The following is a 19,386-nucleotide window of genomic DNA, read 5'->3' on the forward strand; positions in this document are numbered from 1 at the left end:
ACAGGAAGTGGTGGTGGCTACAAGCATGGACGGCTTCAAAAGGGAATTAGATAAGCATATGGAGCAGAGGTCCATCAGTGGCTATTAGCCACAAGGTATAGATAGGGACTCTGGGGCAAGTGATGCTCTGTCATCTTGGTGCTTGGGGGGGTCAACAGTGGGAGGGCTTCTAATGTCCTGGCCCCACTGGTGGACCTCCTGATGGCACTGGTATTTCTGGCCACTGTGTGATACAGAGTGTTGGACTGGATGGGCCTTTGGCCTGATCCAACATTGGCATCTCTTATGTTCTTATGTTCTTTCTCTGAGCAGGCCATGGTCTTTTCTGCATTCTTGTTTTTGTCGCTTTTAAGTGACAGTTTTGGGGGGTGGGGGTCTATTCCACATATATTTTGCTCCCTCCACTGGTTGATTTGAAATTACAGTGCTTTTTATGTCCACCATATCTCCCTGCTGATTTAAACTGCAGGTTTCTGTGCTGGACGTTCCACATATATTTTGCTCCCTCCACTGATTGATTGGAAATTACAGTGCTTTTTATGTCCGCCATATTTCCCTGCTGATTTAAACTGCAGGTTTCTGTGCTGGACATAAATCAACGTAATCTCAAGTCAACCACTAGAGAGAGCAAAACAGGGTGTGGAAGGAAAAAAACCCTAAAGAAACAGGAGCTTACAAGCAAGGAAAATGAGAATGTGGACAAGCCCCATGTTCCAAACTTGTACTCAAGTTATTTCTCAAATGTCAAAAAAATGGGTTTTCATTTGGCTTCTTAAACCCTATGCATCTCAGTGCCAAAGGGTTTCTTGCTGTAATCGATGGCCCATTGATAAAACTCTGATAATTCCCCATCAGTTATCTGATAACCAAAATATGTGCCAAAGCATTGAAGAGAGCAAGCGAGCACAGAACAGGATAGCTACCGCACAGGGATTCATTTTATATTCAGAGCTGTTACAAGGAATGAATATGCCTAACTATGGCCCCGGTCACACAGGCCGGATATTGCGGGGGGGGGGGGGGCGTGGCTGTTTGCCCCGGGGCAAAATAACACGTGGTTGCGCAATCAGACGTCCCGTGGAGGTTATGTGGAGGTCCCATGGAGGTACCATGGGTAGGGGGGAGGTGCCGATCACAGGACAATCCTGCGGCAAACGGGTTTTTTTTTTCTGTACACCAAAGTATGCGCATGCTTCGTTGGGTGCTTGTGCGCATCCATGGAGACTTGGGGGAAAAAAACCTTTTTGCAAGGGGACATGGGCGGGCGCCAGACGCCACTGGAAACACAATCAGACGCCCGCCCTTGCCCCGCGGTTACTGGAAACTAGTACCTCGGAGGTACTCGTTTTTTACCCTGCATCTTCGGCGGGAAGCCTCGGGTGAGCCACGGGAGCTCTACGCTTCCCAGATGTGGCGGTGAGATCGCGCCCGGAAAATCCGCCTATCTTCCGTCTCTCTAGCGTGGCTAATGTTCCGTGTGACCGCAGCCTATAATTAGCTAGGAGCCATCAAAGAAGACTATTCATCTCAAACAAGAATATTCTTATGTCTTATGGCCCCTAACTAACTTTAGTTAGTGAAGAGGCCTGTATTTGGAAAATCACACTAGCCACAGTTGAACCGTGGCTCTGTGTGATGGTCAAACTGATTATGACACAAGCAGAGAATAGTTAGGAACAAAGGGATTAAATAGCCCAAAAATACAATCAGGAAAGCGTTCTTTCCATATTCAGAGCAGCGTGGAGATTTGTTTTGTTCTTTCCTCCCATAGCCCGATCGGGATGACTCCTTTCAGAAAATACTGAGGGGTCGTTTCAGGTGACCATTTTTGAAAAAACAGTCACTGTAAGCTTCCGTAATAAACATGACAAAAAGGGTCCTTAGAAAGGGGAGGGAACATGGCTCAGTGGGTAGAGCATGTGCTGGAGGTCCCAGGTTCAGTCCCTGGCATCTCCAGTTAGAATGATCTCGGGTTGTGAAAGGCCTTGGCCGAAGACTCTGGAGAGCCACTGGTCAGTCTGAGTAAACAACACTGACCTTGATGGACCCATGGATTGATTTGGTATAAGCAGAGGTCATTTCGGGGGGGATCGCGGGGATCGCAGTTCCCCCGGGTGAGGTCCGGGGGGCGGGGCACATGACGAAGCCCTGCCCCCTGCTTCCGGCCGCCCCGCTTCCGGCCCTCATTCAGCCAGGAGGAGGCAGGAGAAGAGGGAGGGTAAGTTGCTTCCTCCCTGCCTCTCCCCACCCCTGCCTGCCTGGGGCCAGGGAGGGCCTTCGCGGGGCTTCCTTGCACTCCCGCCGGCCTTGCAGGTCCACCGCCGGGCCCCTCATGGGGCTCGGCAGTGGAGTTGCAAGGCCGGCGGTGGCGGCCGGGACCGTTGGGGGGCGGTGTGTGTGGCCTTATGACACATTTCCGGTGATGTCAGGGGGTGTGGCATATGCTAATGAGTTATGCTAATGAGTTCCCCTAGCTCTTTTTCTACGAAACGACCCCTGGGTGTAAGGCAGCTTTATGTGCCCCAATGTGTTAAGATCATTCATAAGTTATTGTATCTGGGACATAATGCTTCCAAGATTTGGATGTGAAATTCACCGGGGGGGGGGGGGAATTACACCCAATCCCACCCTTCGCAACTGCTCCCTCACTCTTAACAGTTCCTCCGCCTTTTACTTCCTCCCTCTTATCACCTATGTCACTCCTTCCAGCCTTCAGGTTTTTCATTCCCCCTCCCCCCCCTTCTCTGCCTCTCTCTTCCAAGATGAAGTCAGGCGGAAGTTGACTAGGCCCAGGCTGTACTGCCTCGGTTGCTAGGCAACCCCATAGTACGAACTGATCTCACATGCTTTCCGGAGAGCCCGGTTAGACCTCAGTTAGCATTCTTTGTTTTCAGGGAAATTTTAACACACCCTTCCCTCATTTTTGAAACACTTTCTAAAGCTTTCTGCAAGCTTCGGGGTTCCCCTATCTGTACATGGCCTTATTTTTTGGATTTTTTTGATCTGCATTGTTGGTCATGTTCAGAATTAGATATAGTTATGTAAATCTCTCCTGTTGAAATCAGTAGGGTTAAAAAGGCATAGGTGGATGTTGCCTTCACTGTGGTGAAGTGAGGTTTATAGTGGGAACCTGTTTGCTCAACAGGATGCTGTTTGGGGGGGAATACTACTTCTGTACTAATATAGTACATGCATAGACCTCTAGGAGATGAAAAAAATTGATCCATAATTTTTTTTTTAATAAATGATTTTTTTTTCAAATAGGCCATGACAAAAAAGCAAATGGCTTTGGAAAAACTCAGTCTCCAGAAAAGCCTACTGTATTTTGAAAGTATTCATGGACGACCTGTAAGTATGCCATGGGAAGATAGATAAACCTTTACCCAGTACTGTATACCTTTCTTCTGAGAGGACTCATTAAACATCCAGAGGCCAGTTTGAGGTTCTGATTGAAATGGGAAGCAGCCTTCAGCTGCTCCTGAAAGGGAAAGCCCGTGCTCTGGTTCACACATGCGTGTTTGCTGCTGTTGGTCTACGGCACCCAACAGTGTCTAGCATGTGTGATGGAACCACCTCAGACTAGTCTTCTCAAACTGAACTCATCACATCCAGCACAGTGCTTTCAGTGGAGTCAACTCATGCATTTAAGCTGCAGGTTACCCAGTGGGGAGGAACAATGACGTTCATGCCTGTGTGAACCAGTTCTATTAGATCAGCCCATATAGAACTCAGAACTTGGTTGCCATGAGTTCTCAACTGTAGTTGGTGGTTCTGAGCAAATTCAGGAAACTGTTTTGTCCCATGGCAGCCTTAGTTTTTAGGTGGGCTCTGCCGTCGAAGGTTGAACTTGTTGGGATTGGGTACCAAACGTAGATGTATGCCAAGTTCAGGGAGCGGTATCTGTACAGGCCGGTGGAAAAATGAGGCTGCACTGGACTTAGGGACTGTATGGATTGAGTTTAAGGCATCTGTATTCTTTCCTGCTGTTTAATTGTTGTTATCTCCAATCAAGAAGTGTTGTGTGGCTCAGCGGGAGGGAGTCTAGCACAGAGATACACTCACTATCAGAGTGCATTGCAAGTATGCAAAAGATTGTACAGGTTGGGGGAAAATAATCAATATAGAAGGGCAACTCCTCATGGTCGGAGAGAACTCCATGGACAGCTCTGCAGGATATCTTTCTAATTTGCTTATTTGCAAGTAGTTATGTAAGGAGCTGCGGTGGCTCAAGTGGTTAAGACGCTGAACTGCAGGCTTGTGGAAGGTCGGTAGTTCAGCAGTTCGAGACCCGAGTTGCCGCATGACGGAGTGGGCTCCCGTCTCTAGTTCCAGCTCCTGCCAACCTAGCAGTTCGAAAAACGCAAGCCATCTGCTACATACAAGCCGAAAGTTCTCTGTACTCAATGTAGGCCTCAGTTTTAGCCATCTCCATCTGACACTCATTGGCTTTCTCCTTCTGCCTGCAATTCCAGATCAAACTTGCTGTAGACAGTTTCTCCATCCCTTCCATTAACAGAAAGATGTTGCCTTCAAACACATGGGAAAGAAATGTTCTTCCACCAGTCGAAGGACATTGTTTTGTTCATTCCTTGGCCAACCAGTGATACAGCGATTGAGATAGCCAGACTTGTAGCAATACTTTGGTAACTCAAATTGAATACCTGCTATGCCAAGAACGGGCTATTCATTGTATATAAGCTAGCTGGTAACATTGTGCCATTCACTAGTGTGACTAATCCTAAACAGAGTTATGCCCTTCAAAGACCATTTACTTCAATGGATTTATAAGGTTCCAGCTCTGTTTAGGAGTCTACTGTAAGAAACGCGGTCGAGGACAGGATTATGCCAACAGAAACAGGCTTGATTCTCAATATCCGGGCATTATAAGGGGCAAGAAACATGAGGAAAAGTGAAATATTGCATTTGGAGATCATGCAGAGGTCAGATAATACCTGGTCTCTATAGTCTGTGGGATTTCCTTGTCTGTCACTGAATGGGATCACAAGGGTAAGAAAGAAGTCTGGTAAAGGGCCAGTATTTGAAACCTAATTGAAACTTATAATATCCAAAAATACGTGTATTTATTAGAAAGACAGTTAAAAACATATACGGGCCCAGTGAAAGCCTTGTTAAAAAGTACAAGTGGCCTAAACACAAGGGCCAATACACATGACCTGACGCGTTTCCGCCCAATTTGGGCCTTCTTCAGCAGTCAAACAATATTGAGGTACACATAACAATAATACATATTACAATAAGGTAACCAGTAAGTTAATACTGGACCAAGAAAAGGAAGGTTAAGCAGCAAGATCTATAGACACAAGACAAATATGTTTGTGAGGCCTCTAAAGACGAAAGTCACGTGTCTGGTGCTAAATGCACAGCTGCTGAATGAGAGCATCTTCCAATTTAGGTCCAAAAAGCACCTGTGTAGCTATCTTAGTCAAGAACTAGAGTGTCAGCATTTTCGTATTCATTGTGACTGACCACATTTGTATCCTGTCAATTTCCAAAGATCTAAGAGGAGTTCAGATCTCTTGGAATCGCTTGATCGTAACTATAACTGGGCTGTTGGTGGTTGTGCACTTTGGATTTTGAAGAGAAGCTACTACATGCCATTGAGCATTTTCTAAAGTGTATGCCTTAAATGTGAGCGGCAGTGATGAGAACCCAGTAATGCTTCATATGAACGCTTAGCAGTCTGGGTCTTTCCACCTGCCACAGTTGTGCAAGCAGAACCCAAATATCAGAGGGTTGTGGGGAGGGGGCATCTTTATACCTTGTGTGCGTATGCATTCCTACATAGATTGGATATGTGAGATCTTAGTCAAGGACTAGAGTGTCAGCATTTTCGTAGTCATTGTGACTGACCACATTTGTATCCTGTCAATTTCCAAGGATCTAAGAGGAGTCCAGATCTCTTGGAATCACTTGATCGTAACTATAACTGGGCTGTCGGTGGTTGTGCACTTTGGATTTTGAAGAAAAGCTACTACATGCCATTGAGCATTTTGTAAAGTGTATGCCTTAAATGTGAGCGGCAGTGATGAGAACCCAGTAATGCTTCGTATGAACGCTTAGCAGTCTGGGTCTTTCCACCTGCCACAGTTGTGCAAGCAGAACCCAAATATCAGAGGGTTGTGGGGAGGGGGCATCTTTATACCTTGTGTGCGTATGCATTCCTACATAGATTGGATATGTGAGGGTCTAAGAAGGTTGGGGAAGGTTCAGATTTGGAATGTTTATGAACACTTACGATGGAGGAGAGGGCAGGCCACTAAAGAAAACGTTTTAGCAATCTGGAGTCTTGGAATAAGTTTTGGAAAAAGTATATAGGTGTTGGTTTGGTTCTATTTTACTATATTTTTATGACTAACATTTTTTTAAAGCAGTGTGAACTTTTCTGTCATGACCATTTTGGTGCTCCTACATTGCATGCCGGGAGCACATATTACGTGTGATCCTCCCGATGCGAGCGTTCACCGTTTTGTGAGAATGTGGCAGTGTGCATGTTTTCCAGCTTTGGTGCAAGTGAACATGTGCCCTGAAAAATCTGGGCTTCCCAGGTAGATGGAAAATAGGTATGTTGTCCTGTTCACCTTCAGTGGTGAATACATGTGTCGAGAAGATGGCGGGTGGGCACGCTGTCTCCGTCTGTGAGGGAGGAGTGCCAGAATTGTCACTACTGAAAAGGGCTGTACCGTGAAACTTCAGAATCTGGGGAAAGGTTTAGATAGAGTAAATGTAAAACCTCTCTCACTGTGTATGCCTGCCTCTGGAGGCCTATGATGTTTGTCTGAATGCCAAGTAATACACAGCCAGTTAAACTTGCAAATGCTCTCTCTCTCTCTCTCTCTCTCTCTCTCTCTGACAAATAAATATCATTAGCAAACAAATGAACATCATTGGACAAATAAATATCCTTATCATTATCTATTTTTACCCTGAGGAGCTAGGCATTGTTAGTCTGTTGCTGCAAAATAGTAAAAAGCCCAGTAGCACCTTTAAGACGAACAAACTTTATCGTAGCATAAGCTTTCGAGAACCACAGCTCTCTTTGTCAGAGGCATCATTCATTAGTTGCATCTGACGAAGAGAGCTGTGTTTCTCAAAAGCTTATACTACAATAAAGTTGGTAGTCTTAAAAGTGCTACTGTTGTCGGGCCAGGCCATGTGTGTCATTAAACGTAATGCCAGGTAGCGGAGATATAAACTTTATAAAGGACACAAACACAAAGGTTTTTTTTTAAACTTAAAATAAAAAACATGCTTAAAACATTAGGTCTGTAAGCTGCAAACCTACTTTTGATTTATTGACATTCACCACAGAAATCTCATGCTCAGAGTCTAGGACCCAGGTTAAAACATGAAATGGCCAGGCGATTAAGAGAGTCTGGCGAAGCAAGCTATGATAGAGCAGCAGCAGCAGAACTGGAAGCAGGAGATGGCCAGTTCCACTGCGGGCCTGAGGGAAGCCCTCCGAGGGCCTGATCTGGCCCCCGGGCCGCATGTTTGACACCCCTGCCTTAGATTATCTGACAAAGGGAGTTGATACTCCCCAAAAGCTTGTACCCCGAAATGCTTATATTCTGAAAATCTTGTTGGTCTCTCAGGTGCTACTGGACTTGCTTCTATTTGGGTCACCTCTAGCCTCTTCACTTTTCTGTAGCTCATGTGGAAGCATATCAGTTTATCCCCCAGCACCTTCATTAAGCAGGGTCTCTGGCAGTAAGGCTGGGAGAGGTCTCTGCTTGAGATCCTGGAACAAAGCTGCCAGCTGGAACAAGACAGCATTGGACTCAGTGGGGCAATGGGCCGACTCAATACAAACCGTGTTAATGCATCCTTCATCTGGTCAGCCTGGCCAGTCCCTTGTCTTCTTCAGAGTTCCTGTCCTTGATGAACCTCATCCTTCTCCCCTTTCCGCTGCAACGTCATCTCTCCCTCCCTTTGAGTCCGCGCACCTTCGAAGGACAGAAAGATTATCCAACGGGCTTTGGCGCTTTAGCCATCGGTTATCCCGCCCAGATGAAGGGCTGGCCACCCAGACTGCTCTTTCTGGAATTGCACAGCTGATGGTTGAGGACTAAGCATTGGCACGAGCAGGGCTCTTTTTGTAGGAAAAGCCCAGCAGGAGCTCATTAGCATAACAGGCCACACCCAACAGCAGGAACTCATTGGCATAGTAAGCCACACCCCTGACAGCAAAGCACATTAGCACATGAGGCCACACCCCCATGCCACCAGAAGTGTGGTCATCCAGCCACACCCACCTTTTGCTTCTTATTCTGTTTACCTTGTTTGTTGTCAAAACCCAGGGCCTTTTTTTGGTAGCAGGGACTCCTTTGCATGTTAGGCCACACACCCCGAATGTAGCCAATCCTAATGAGTTTCGGCTGTTGGGTGTGGCCTATTATGCTAATGAGTTCCTGCTGGGCGTGGCCAACTCAGGAGCCAGCCGGAACTCCGTTCCTGCGCGTTCCTGCCCAAAAATAGCCCTGGGCACGAGGCCTCACATGAAAACTACGCTGATGGTCTCGAAGTTTAAGACATGAACGAAATCTATTTTAGCCACCGGGAGTTGGAATCAGTGCGTCGCTCACTTCACTGGGCTCAGTTTGTCCTTTGGTTGCCAGCAGACCTTTCTTTCCTAGTATGTTTGAGGTAGGAAGTGAATCACCGAGCAAGACTGAAGGGTATTCGAGGAAAGGGCAGAGGATCTCTGGAACGACTGTGTCTCGTGAAAGTCTTTTGATGACTGGGAGCCTGTCTGTCTCGTACATTGTAGCCTCGCCCTTCCCTGAAGGAACTCAGAGCAGCATGCGATGATTCTGCATTCCTTTGTCCTTGCAACAGCTCAGTGAAGAAAGGGGTCACCCAGCAAGCTTGATGGGCCGAGCAGGGATATGAACCCAGTGCAGCCGTTAAATTACACTGTAGTGAGCACGCATGAAGCTGCCTTGTACTGAATCAGACGGTCAATCCATCAAGGTCAGCATTGTCTACTCAGACTGGCAGTGGCTCTCCAAGGTCTCAGGTAGAGGTCTTTCACAGCACCTACTGTCTGGTCCTTTTTAACTGCAGATGCCAGGGATAAGAACATAAGAACATAAGAGACGCCAATGTTGGATCAGGCCAAAGGCCCATCCAGTTCAACACTCTGTATCACACAGTGGCCAGAAATACCAGTGCTATCAGGAGGTCCACCAGTGGGGCCAGGACATTAGAAGCCCTCCCACTGTTGACCCCCCCAAGCACCAAGATGGCAGAGCATCACTTGCCCCAGAGTCCCTATCTATACCTTGTGGCTAATAGCCACTGATGGACCTCTGCTCCATATGCTTATCTAATTCCCTTTTGAAGCCGTCCATGCTTGTAGCCGCCACCACTTCCTGTGGCAGTGAATTCCATGTGTTAATCACTCTTTGGGTGAAGAAGGACTTCCTTTTATCTGTTCTAACCCGACTGCTCGGCAATTTCATGGAGTGCCCACGAGTTCTTGTATTGTGAGAAAGGGAGAAAAGTACCTCTTTCTCCTCTTTCCCATGCATAATCTTATAAACCTCAGTCATGTCACCCCTCAGTCGTCGTTTCTCCAAGCTAAAGAGCCCTAAGCGCCTTAACCTTTCCTCATAGGGAAAGTGTTCCAACCCTTTTATCATTCTATCCCAGGATGGAACCTGGGATCTTCTGCATGCAGATCAAAGGCTGAGCCGCCCCCCGCCCCCGACTGAGGAGCTCCTCCACTGAGCCACAGCTCCTCCGTAGGCCACCTTGGATGACTAAAGCAGGTGCTTGCGGCTATAGCAGTAGCCTCAGTTAGGGGCACTGAGTCTTGCGATGGCCAAGGGCTGTGTTGAGGAAGTGACTCTTGGATTTGCCAGCGGTGCCCTTTGGCAGGATTGGTGCAGCCCTGGACCAATCCTTTCCTTGAAACCCACAATGAATCCAGCTGGGGTTTATCTCTTGTTTTTTATATTTCTATAGGAGAAGTGGTAGCATGAAGTGGTTTTTGTTTTTTTTAAAGTGGAAGTACAGTATCCTATCACATGCAGTGCTCCCTCTAAGCTGTGGAGTCTTGTGAGCAAAAATTCTACTTTGTGAGCTACTGGCATTAAAGTTGTGAGCGAGCGATTTGGCTGCGGCATAATTTAGTTTGCTCTGGAGCCCTCCTTCCTGAGCAAAGACAAAAATGTGCGAGCCGGAGGCTACAAAACTGTGAGCTAGCTCACACTCACTCAGCTTAGAGGGAACACTGATCACATGTACGTGTTGTTTTTTTTAAAACTATGAACGCTACTTTTTTTGCGCATTGGAAGTCAAATCATTATTAGGATGAGGACAAATATGTCTCTTTCTTGGGCACAGAGCTTGACACAGGTCGAGCATCTTGTTTCTGTAGAGTCAACACAGTGATCCGATTTCTTTTTAGGCCAGCAAGCAAGACAGGAGTCTGATGAAGCCCCTTTATGAACGCTACAGGATTATCAAGCAGCTTCTGTCGACACCAACTTTGATTACCACCATTGTAAGTCCAAAGAAGATTGGCGTAAATAACAGTGTGTTCTCTGAACGATTGTTACCCCAGCAATGCAGTCCTCTGCAACATTACTGCAAGCCCTGTGAAAGCTACTGGTGGTGCTTTGGTTGAATGCTGGTAGAGGGGAGCAAGGGCAGACCCTTCCCTCCGTGTCCACCTGCTTATGAGCATGGTGCTGCCCACGCATGGGGGGAAATTTACATGCATTGGCTCTGTCCCTGTGGTCAGAAACATTGCAAAGAGTCAAACAGAAGATCTGCATGCCAGAGTCTTTCCTCCATGTCCACATGCTCATGAGCATGGTGCTGCCCACGCATGGGGGGAAATTTACATGCATTGGCTCTGTCCCTGTGGTCAGAAACATTGCAAAGAGTCAAACAGAAGATCTGCATGCCAGAGTCTTTCCTCCATGTCCACATGCTCATGAGCATGGTGCTGCCCACGCATGGGGGGAAATTTACATGCATTGGCTCTGTCCCTGTGGTCAGAAACATTGCAAAGAGTCAAACAGAAGATCTGCATGCCAGAGTCTTTCCTCCATGTCCACATGCTCATGAGCATGGTGCTGCCCACGCATGGGGGGAAATTTACATGCATTGGCTCTGTCCCTGTGGTCAGAAACATTGCAAAGAGTCAAACAGAAGATCTGCATGCCAGAGTCTTTCCTCCATGTCCACATGCTCATGAGCATGGTGCTGCCCACGCATGGGGGGAAATTTACATGCATTGGCTCTGTCCCTGTGGTCAGAAACATTGCAAAGAGTCAAACAGAAGATCTGCATGCCAGAGTCTTTCCTCCATGTCCACATGCTCATGAGCATGGTGCTGCCCACGCATGGGGGGAAATTTACATGCATTGGCTCTGTCCCTGTGGTCAGAAACATTGCAAAGAGTCAAACAGAAGATCTGCATGCCAGAGTCTTTCCTCCATGTCCACATGCTCATGAGCATGGTGCTGCCCACGCATGGGGGGAAATTTACATGCATTGGCTCTGTCCCTGTGGTCAGAAACATTGCAAAGAGTCAAACAGAAGATCTGCATGCCAGAGTCTTTCCTCCATGTCCACATGCTCATGAGCATGGTGCTGCCCACGCATGGGGGGAAATTTACATGCATTGGCTCTGTCCCTGTGGTCAGAAACATTGCAAAGAGTCAAACAGAAGATCTGCATGCCAGAGTCTTTCCTCCATGTCCACATGCTCATGAGCATGGTGCTGCCCACGCATGGGGGGAAATTTACATGCATTGGCTCTGTCCCTGTGGTCAGAAACATTGCAAAGAGTCAAACAGAAGATCTGCATGCCAGAGTCTTTCCTCCATGTCCACATGCTCATGAGCATGGTGCTGCCCACGCATGGGGGGAAATTTACATGCATTGGCTCTGTCCCTGTGGTCAGAAACATTGCAAAGAGTCAAACAGAAGATCTGCATGCCAGAGTCTTTCCTCCATGTCCACATGCTCATGAGCATGGTGCTGCCCACGCATGGGGGGAAATTTACATGCATTGGCTCTGTCCCTGTGGTCAGAAACATTGCAAAGAGTCAAACAGAAGATCTGCATGCCAGAGTCTTTCCTCCATGTCCACATGCTCATGAGCATGGTGCTGCCCACGCATGGGGGGAAATTTACATGCATTGGCTCTGTCCCTGTGGTCAGAAACATTGCAAAGAGTCAAACAGAAGATCTGCATGCCAGAGTCTTTCCTCCATGTCCACATGCTCATGAGCATGGTGCTGCCCACGCATGGGGGGAAATTTACATGCATTGGCTCTGTCCCTGTGGTCAGAAACATTGCAAAGAGTCAAACAGAAGATCTGCATGCCAGAGTCTTTCCTCCATGTCCACATGCTCATGAGCATGGTGCTGCCCACGCATGGGGGGAAATTTACATGCATTGGCTCTGTCCCTGTGGTCAGAAACATTGCAAAGAGTCAAACAGAAGATCTGCATGCCAGAGTCTTTCCTCCATGTCCACATGCTCATGAGCATGGTGCTGCCCACGCATGGGGGGAAATTTACATGCATTGGCTCTGTCCCTGTGGTCAGAAACATTGCAAAGAGTCAAACAGAAGATCTGCATGCCAGAGTCTTTCCTCCATGTCCACATGCTCATGAGCATGGTGCTGCCCACGCATGGGGGGAAATTTACATGCATTGGCTCTGTCCCTGTGGTCAGAAACATTGCAAAGAGTCAAACAGAAGATCTGCATGCCAGAGTCTTTCCTCCATGTCCACATGCTCATGAGCATGGTGCTGCCCACGCATGGGGGGAAATTTACATGCATTGGCTCTGTCCCTGTGGTCAGAAACATTGCAAAGAGTCAAACAGAAGATCTGCATGCCAGAGTCTTTCCTCCATGTCCACATGCTCATGAGCATGGTGCTGCCCACGCATGGGGGGAAATTTACATGCATTGGCTCTGTCCCTGTGGTCAGAAACATTGCAAAGAGTCAAACAGAAGATCTGCATGCCAGAGTCTTTCCTCCATGTCCACATGCTCATGAGCATGGTGCTGCCCACGCATGGGGGGAAATTTACATGCATTGGCTCTGTCCCTGTGGTCAGAAACATTGCAAAGAGTCAAACAGAAGATCTGCATGCCAGAGTCTTTCCTCCATGTCCACATGCTCATGAGCATGGTGCTGCCCACGCATGGGGGGAAATTTACATGCATTGGCTCTGTCCCTGTGGTCAGAAACATTGCAAAGAGTCAAACAGAAGATCTGCATGCCAGAGTCTTTCCTCCATGTCCACATGCTCATGAGCATGGTGCTGCCCACGCATGGGGGGAAATTTACATGCATTGGCTCTGTCCCTGTGGTCAGAAACATTGCAAAGAGTCAAACAGAAGATCTGCATGCCAGAGTCTTTCCTCCATGTCCACATGCTCATGAGCATGGTGCTGCCCACGCATGGGGGGAAATTTACATGCATTGGCTCTGTCCCTGTGGTCAGAAACATTGCAAAGAGTCAAACAGAAGATCTGCATGCCAGAGTCTTTCCTCCATGTCCACATGCTCATGAGCATGGTGCTGCCCACGCATGGGGGGAAATTTACATGCATTGGCTCTGTCCCTGTGGTCAGAAACATTGCAAAGAGTCAAACAGAAGATCTGCATGCCAGAGTCTTTCCTCCATGTCCACATGCTCATGAGCATGGTGCTGCCCACGCATGGGGGGAAATTTACATGCATTGGCTCTGTCCCTGTGGTCAGAAACATTGCAAAGAGTCAAACAGAAGATCTGCATGCCAGAGTCTTTCCTCCATGTCCACATGCTCATGAGCATGGTGCTGCCCACGCATGGGGGGAAATTTACATGCATTGGCTCTGTCCCTGTGGTCAGAAACATTGCAATCTACCCCGGGGAGCTCTTCAGTGATAACTTGGCAGTGCCGATCTAATTTATTTTAACATTATCTTCTCCATTAATTTCCAAAGGAGATGGTGACAGGCAGTTGATCTGATAATCTGCATTCCTTGTTACAAGCAGGAGGAAGAAGATTCTGACGAAGACCATTCCCAGAGCAGCTATGAATTGTCCTCAGCCACATCGTCCCTCAACCTGCCCGCTGACGATCCCCCGGGGAGCTCTTCAGTGATAACTTGGCAGTGCCGATCTAATTTATTTTAACATTATCTTCTCCATTAATTTCCAAAGGAGATGGTGACAGGCAGTTGATCTGATAATCTGCATTCCTTGTTACAAGCAGGAGGAAGAAGATTCTGATGAAGACCATTCCCAGAGCTGCTATGAATTGTCCTCAGCTACATCGTCCCTCAACCTGCCCGCTGATGATCATCTGTGGCGCTCGGACGAGGAGAATGAGCCCGCCTTTGTCTCACCCCTGGATGAAAAAAAGGGAATCAAGCAGCCCGCCTTGTCTATGTCTAACCTGCATGAAGCTACCATGTGAGTGTTCAGTTTTTGATATATTTAGTAAAATGGTTCCCCAACCTTTTAGGCACCTTTAGGATACTGGCATAACATGGCGAGCACAGCCACAAAATGGCTACCTCTGGAGGCAGGGCCACAGTACATGAAACATGCATACCTTCACTGCCGCAGTGAAGGCCCTTGTGCTATGGCGGCAGCTGCTGCCTAAGCAATATTTTTTAAAAAATCTGTGCAGCTGAATCAGATCTCCAGTGGCCAATCAAAGCCCTTGCTGGGCAAAAGCCCCACCTGACCATGCCCACTTTCTTAAAAAAAACTTGGTGGGCACCAGGAAAACTATCAGCAGGTGCCACAGTGGCCACAGGCCGTAAAACACTTGTATGTACCTTTTCATCAGCAGTCCAAAAGACAGCTAGAAAAAGTCTATTAATAGTGCTGTCCCAAGTAGAGTTGCATCATTCAAAGCCCACTGTCTTCAGTGGATTTAGAAAGAAGAAGAAGAGGAGATGGGATTTATACCCCGCCCTTCACTACCCGAAGGAGTCTCAGAGTGGCTTACAAACTCCTTTCCCTTCCCCTCTCCACAACAGACACCCTGAGGTAGGCGGGGCTGAGAGAGCTCTGACCGAAACTGCTCTTTTTCAAGAACAGCTGTGCCAGAACTATGGCTTGCCCGAGGTCATCCAGTAGGTGCAAGTGGAGGAGTGGGGAATCAAACCCGGTTCTCCCAGATTAGAGTCCGCGCACTTAACCACTACACCAAACTGGCCTCACTCTGCTTGGGAAGCTAAGCAGGGTCAGCCGTGGTTAGTACTTGGATGGGAGACCACCAAGGAAGTTCCCGGGCTGCTACTCAGAGGCAGGCCATGGCAAACGTCTTATGTTTGTCTCCTGCTTTGAAAACCCTACAGGGTCGCCTTAAGTCAACTGTGACTTGATGGAACTTTGCACCTTCAACCCTGCTTAGGATTGCACCACACAACATACTTTTAAAACTGATCTTGGTCATCTGGAGATCAGTTGTAATATCTGGGAAATTTTCTGTTGGGGGAAATGATGTGCTGTGGCTGGGAAACATGGTGATTTCTGGGAGATCTCCAGGCCCCACAGGGAGATTGGCAACCCCAGTGAATGTCTAGGGGAAGATTGGGAGATGTATTTTACCTCAGGACACATTCAGTGACTCCCAACAGCAACAGCAAACTGTTTCGAATGTTGGAGGTGAGGGCCAATCAGGCTGCATATGCAAACGACCTCTGTGTTCCGACTAAAAACTAAAACCCTAGACATTGAATTGAATCGTCCAAATAAACCAACTATAAACTGTAGCAAGAGCTGGGAAACGCCCTCGCAACAAAAACAATTAGCAAGATGAACTGAATCAGTAGAAACCTTCACCAAATCTACAGCTCATAATTAGCAATTGGGAACAAGTGAATATTCCCTGTTTGTTTATATTTCTGTCCACAGTTTTGGTTCTCTGCTTTTTGCTGCTTATTGTGTAGATTAGGTTGTATGGGAAATTTTTACAATATACATATGGTGTTTATATGTACAATGTGAATTGTCTTGTGTGTGTATAATCTAGATATATATGAAAGGCTAGCCGTGTTCCCGCTGACTCACTTTCTACCTGATTGGGCTAGCCTTTCAAGGTCATTTGCATATGCAGGCTGATTGGCCCTCGCCTCCAACATTCGAAACTGTTTGTTGTTGCTGTTGGAAGTCACTGAATGTGTCCTGAGGTAAAATACATCTCCCAATCTTCCCCTAGACATTCACTGGGGTTGCCAATCTCCCTGTGGGGCCAGGAGATCTCCCAGAAATCACCATGTTCCCCAGCCACAGCACATCATTTCCCCTACAGAAAATTTCCCAGGTATTACAACTGATCTCCAGATGACCAAGATCAGTTCTCCTGGAGACCATGGCTGCTTTGGGCAGTGGACTCTATGGCTTTATACCCTACTGAGGTCCCTCCCCACCCCAAAACCTGCCCTCCCCAGGCTCTACCCCTCAAATCTACAGGTATTTCCCAGCCCAGAGTTGGCAACCCAGTAACTGGCTATGGAACTGCTTTCCAGACCCTTGGAACCCAGAAAACATGGCATAGGAGGAGGTGCTTTTCCACCTTAGCTGCCATTGCATAGCCCCAAGTCAACATAAGTCGGTGTGGAGGGAATCATATCTGTTACCATGCGACTCTCCTCCCATACTGCCAACTTGGGGCAACAAAATGACTTGAGACAGCCCTGCCTTATAGCTAAGCTGAAGGAAATAAACATGGCTCGTCTCCCTCTGTTTTCCCCTTTGCTTCGCCGCCCCACCAGCCACAGCCGGGACACTCACCTGGAGTTTCCTTCCAGAGCTCGTTGTATTTCTTCCCACAAGGGGCCTTACTCCTAGTATAAGTATAATGCCAATTGAGTGATGCACCCAAAATACACATGTTCGGGGCACAGAAGGGCAATATGATGGAGGAATGAAGACTCAGGTTTGATTTCACAAAGAAGTGAAATTGAAACATGGATTTTCAGTCCAAACAAAAGAGACTGAGAAATCCAAAACCATCCCTGTTAACAACGGGGGACAGTTATCCACCGTTGCCCTGGCACCAGAGGACCAGCCAGGAAAGAGAGAGGTGGGCATCTAGGCAGGGAGTTCCATAGTCCTTATACCATTGTTACAACAGCTTCCTTTGCATAGCCACTCACGGCACTTCTGGTGATCTCAGAGGAAAATCTGTTTGTGGGGCTGGTTGGGTGGGAGAAAATAGTCTTGGAGAGATCAGATTGTTGATGGCTTTAAATGTCCAAAAGGATTCTTTGAATCAGGCCGAGAAAGCTATAGAAGAACCACTAGTTATTGCGCAAATCTTGCATTTTATTTTCAGAGTAGGAAATCTCAGTTAACATTCTGGCAGCATTTTTCAAATATTCCTCAAAGTTTAACTGCTGGTAGAATGCATCACAGAAGAGCAGTCTAGCTGTCGCTAAGCCATGAATGACAGGCTGAGCCATTCCCCTTCTGGAAAAGGGCACCAGTGGCAAAAGACCATTGCTCCTGCTTGGACATGCAGGAGCAGTGCTGAAAGCAAGCTGTGAGCCAGAGTATGATTGAGGTGTGCAACCCCACCTGACTCAGTCTGGGTACTCATTCCCAGGCTGGGTGAATTTAACAAACCATCATGTATCTTTTGTTCCGGAGGAGGTGCCCGAAATTCCCGTGGGATGCAATAGAGAAGGGGTGGGGAACCGGAAGCACGGCTGAATGGCGCATTGTTTTGTTCTGCCTATTATTTTGTTTGAAATCATTCTGAGCTAGCTCAGGCAGCATTACCAGTTTACCTGTGTTACGGTACGGAACCTCTTGTAGTATTTGAGTGCATTGAATACGCAGCATCTCCTGGATGGACTTTGCCAGCTGCCATCCCGGGAAAAGATGGTATCATGGGCACATTAACGCAAATTGCTCTATGCCTTCTCAAGCGTGATGATACCCACTTGGGTTGGGAAGACTTCCTCGTCCATATTTTTAAGAACAAAAACAATGAAGAACACCCAGTCCAGCTCTGTACCTAAACTCACGCTGCGTGAGATAACAAACACCTGTCGGAGATGATTTCATGACTCTGAATCTGTCTCCTGCCTTATCGTTATCATTAAGTGTTTTCAAAACCACCCGACCTCCCAAACTCAATTCTCCCTTGACAGGCCCGTGCTGCTGGAACATCTCCGAGAAACCCGAGCGGACAAGAAAAGACTACGGAAAGTGCTGCGAGAGTTTGAGGAGCAGTTCTTTAAACAGACAGGAAGGTAAGCCCATTTGCCTCGGTGTGTGTTCGTCTGGTTACCCCACGGATGTCTATGCCGCCCAAATCCCGGGAAGTGAATTGTTCAATGCAGGATGTTTATTTGCTGAGATATTGTGGGCTCCAGCTTTTTTTTTGGGGGGGGGGGTCACCAGAAGTACACCCCCCAGAGGCCCCTGTCCACACACATCCTAAGCCTGTTGCTCCTGCATGCCAGCTACAGTCCTCAGGCAGCCATCCATTGGCTTTCCCGCCACTTCGGGTGGCCTGTCTGGCATTGGCCAGCGCCCGGGCCTTTTCCATCATGACTCTGGCTCTGTGGCATGAGCTCCCTAAAGAGGTGAGAGGGGCCCCCGCCCTGGAATGCAAGGCACATCAGTTTGCCAAGGCTTTTTAGGGGATTTGGCTGGCAGGGAGGTGGAGGGAGGGAGGGATTTGGGGGTTTGTCATTTTATTTGGGGTATTAACCGGGAATGTTTTCAACTGTTATTGTAAGCTGCCTGGAACCACAAGGAAAGGTGGGCTATAAATGTTTAAGTAAGTAAACAGAAGCTGCCATGGCTTTGTAGGTCCCTTGGGGCTGAACTCCTGTTCTCTCGTTGGCAGTGGGCTTTGTGCCAGGCTGTGGGCCTCAAGCATCGGCAACTCTTCATGCTGCCCCTCTTCTCCCCCCCCCCCCCCCCCCCCCCCCCACCTCTAGACGCATGAACCAAGACTAGTTGGGCCACATCATTGATAGGGTGCGTGCTTCCTGGTTTCCCTGGCTTCTGATGGCAAAGCATTTTTTCCTCCAAGCGAGTTAAAATTGGAGGCACACTTGACTCCTGCATCCTAGAATGTTTTCTGCTTGAATTATGTCAAACTGCCTGCCTGCCATGGAGCCTACGCCATGTGTGGGGTTTGGTGTTTCTGTTTGAAGCAGAACCTGACAAAGGTTAGTCAAATGCAAGAAAGGGGGGCAATATTAAACACTTAATGAAGGAAATATATAAGTAATACATGTATTTATTCAGGGCTATTGTTGGGCAGGAATTCACAGGAACGGAGTTCTGGCTGGCTTCAGAGTTGGCCACGCCCACTACAGCCAAAACCTCTGTGTGTGTGGTTACAAAGGGAAGGCCTGGAGAGTGACCCC

The 19,386-nt window shown here is 47.7% G+C and overlaps 1 protein-coding gene across 1 annotated transcript in view; it reads left to right on the top strand.

Moving 5' to 3' along the window:
- The window catches only part of LOC107113887 (protein FAM13C-like), a gene marked incomplete at its 5' end in the record, with an annotated part of 29,995 nt that extends 11,736 nt beyond the window's left edge, over positions 1 to 18,259 (top strand). The window contains 3 exons of the mRNA XM_015415285.1: positions 10,433 to 10,528; positions 14,256 to 14,455; positions 18,154 to 18,259. Of these exons, the coding sequence (XP_015270771.1) occupies positions 10,433 to 10,528; positions 14,256 to 14,455; positions 18,154 to 18,259 (402 nt within the window). The remainder of the gene's footprint in view (positions 1 to 10,432; positions 10,529 to 14,255; positions 14,456 to 18,153) is intronic.
- Positions 18,260 to 19,386: the final 1,127 nt, after the last annotated feature.

This window comes from Gekko japonicus, unplaced genomic scaffold, assembly GCF_001447785.1.
Source record: "Gekko japonicus isolate JY-2015 unplaced genomic scaffold, Gekko_japonicus_V1.1 scaffold1993, whole genome shotgun sequence".
Taxonomy (NCBI): domain Eukaryota; kingdom Metazoa; phylum Chordata; class Lepidosauria; order Squamata; family Gekkonidae; genus Gekko; species Gekko japonicus.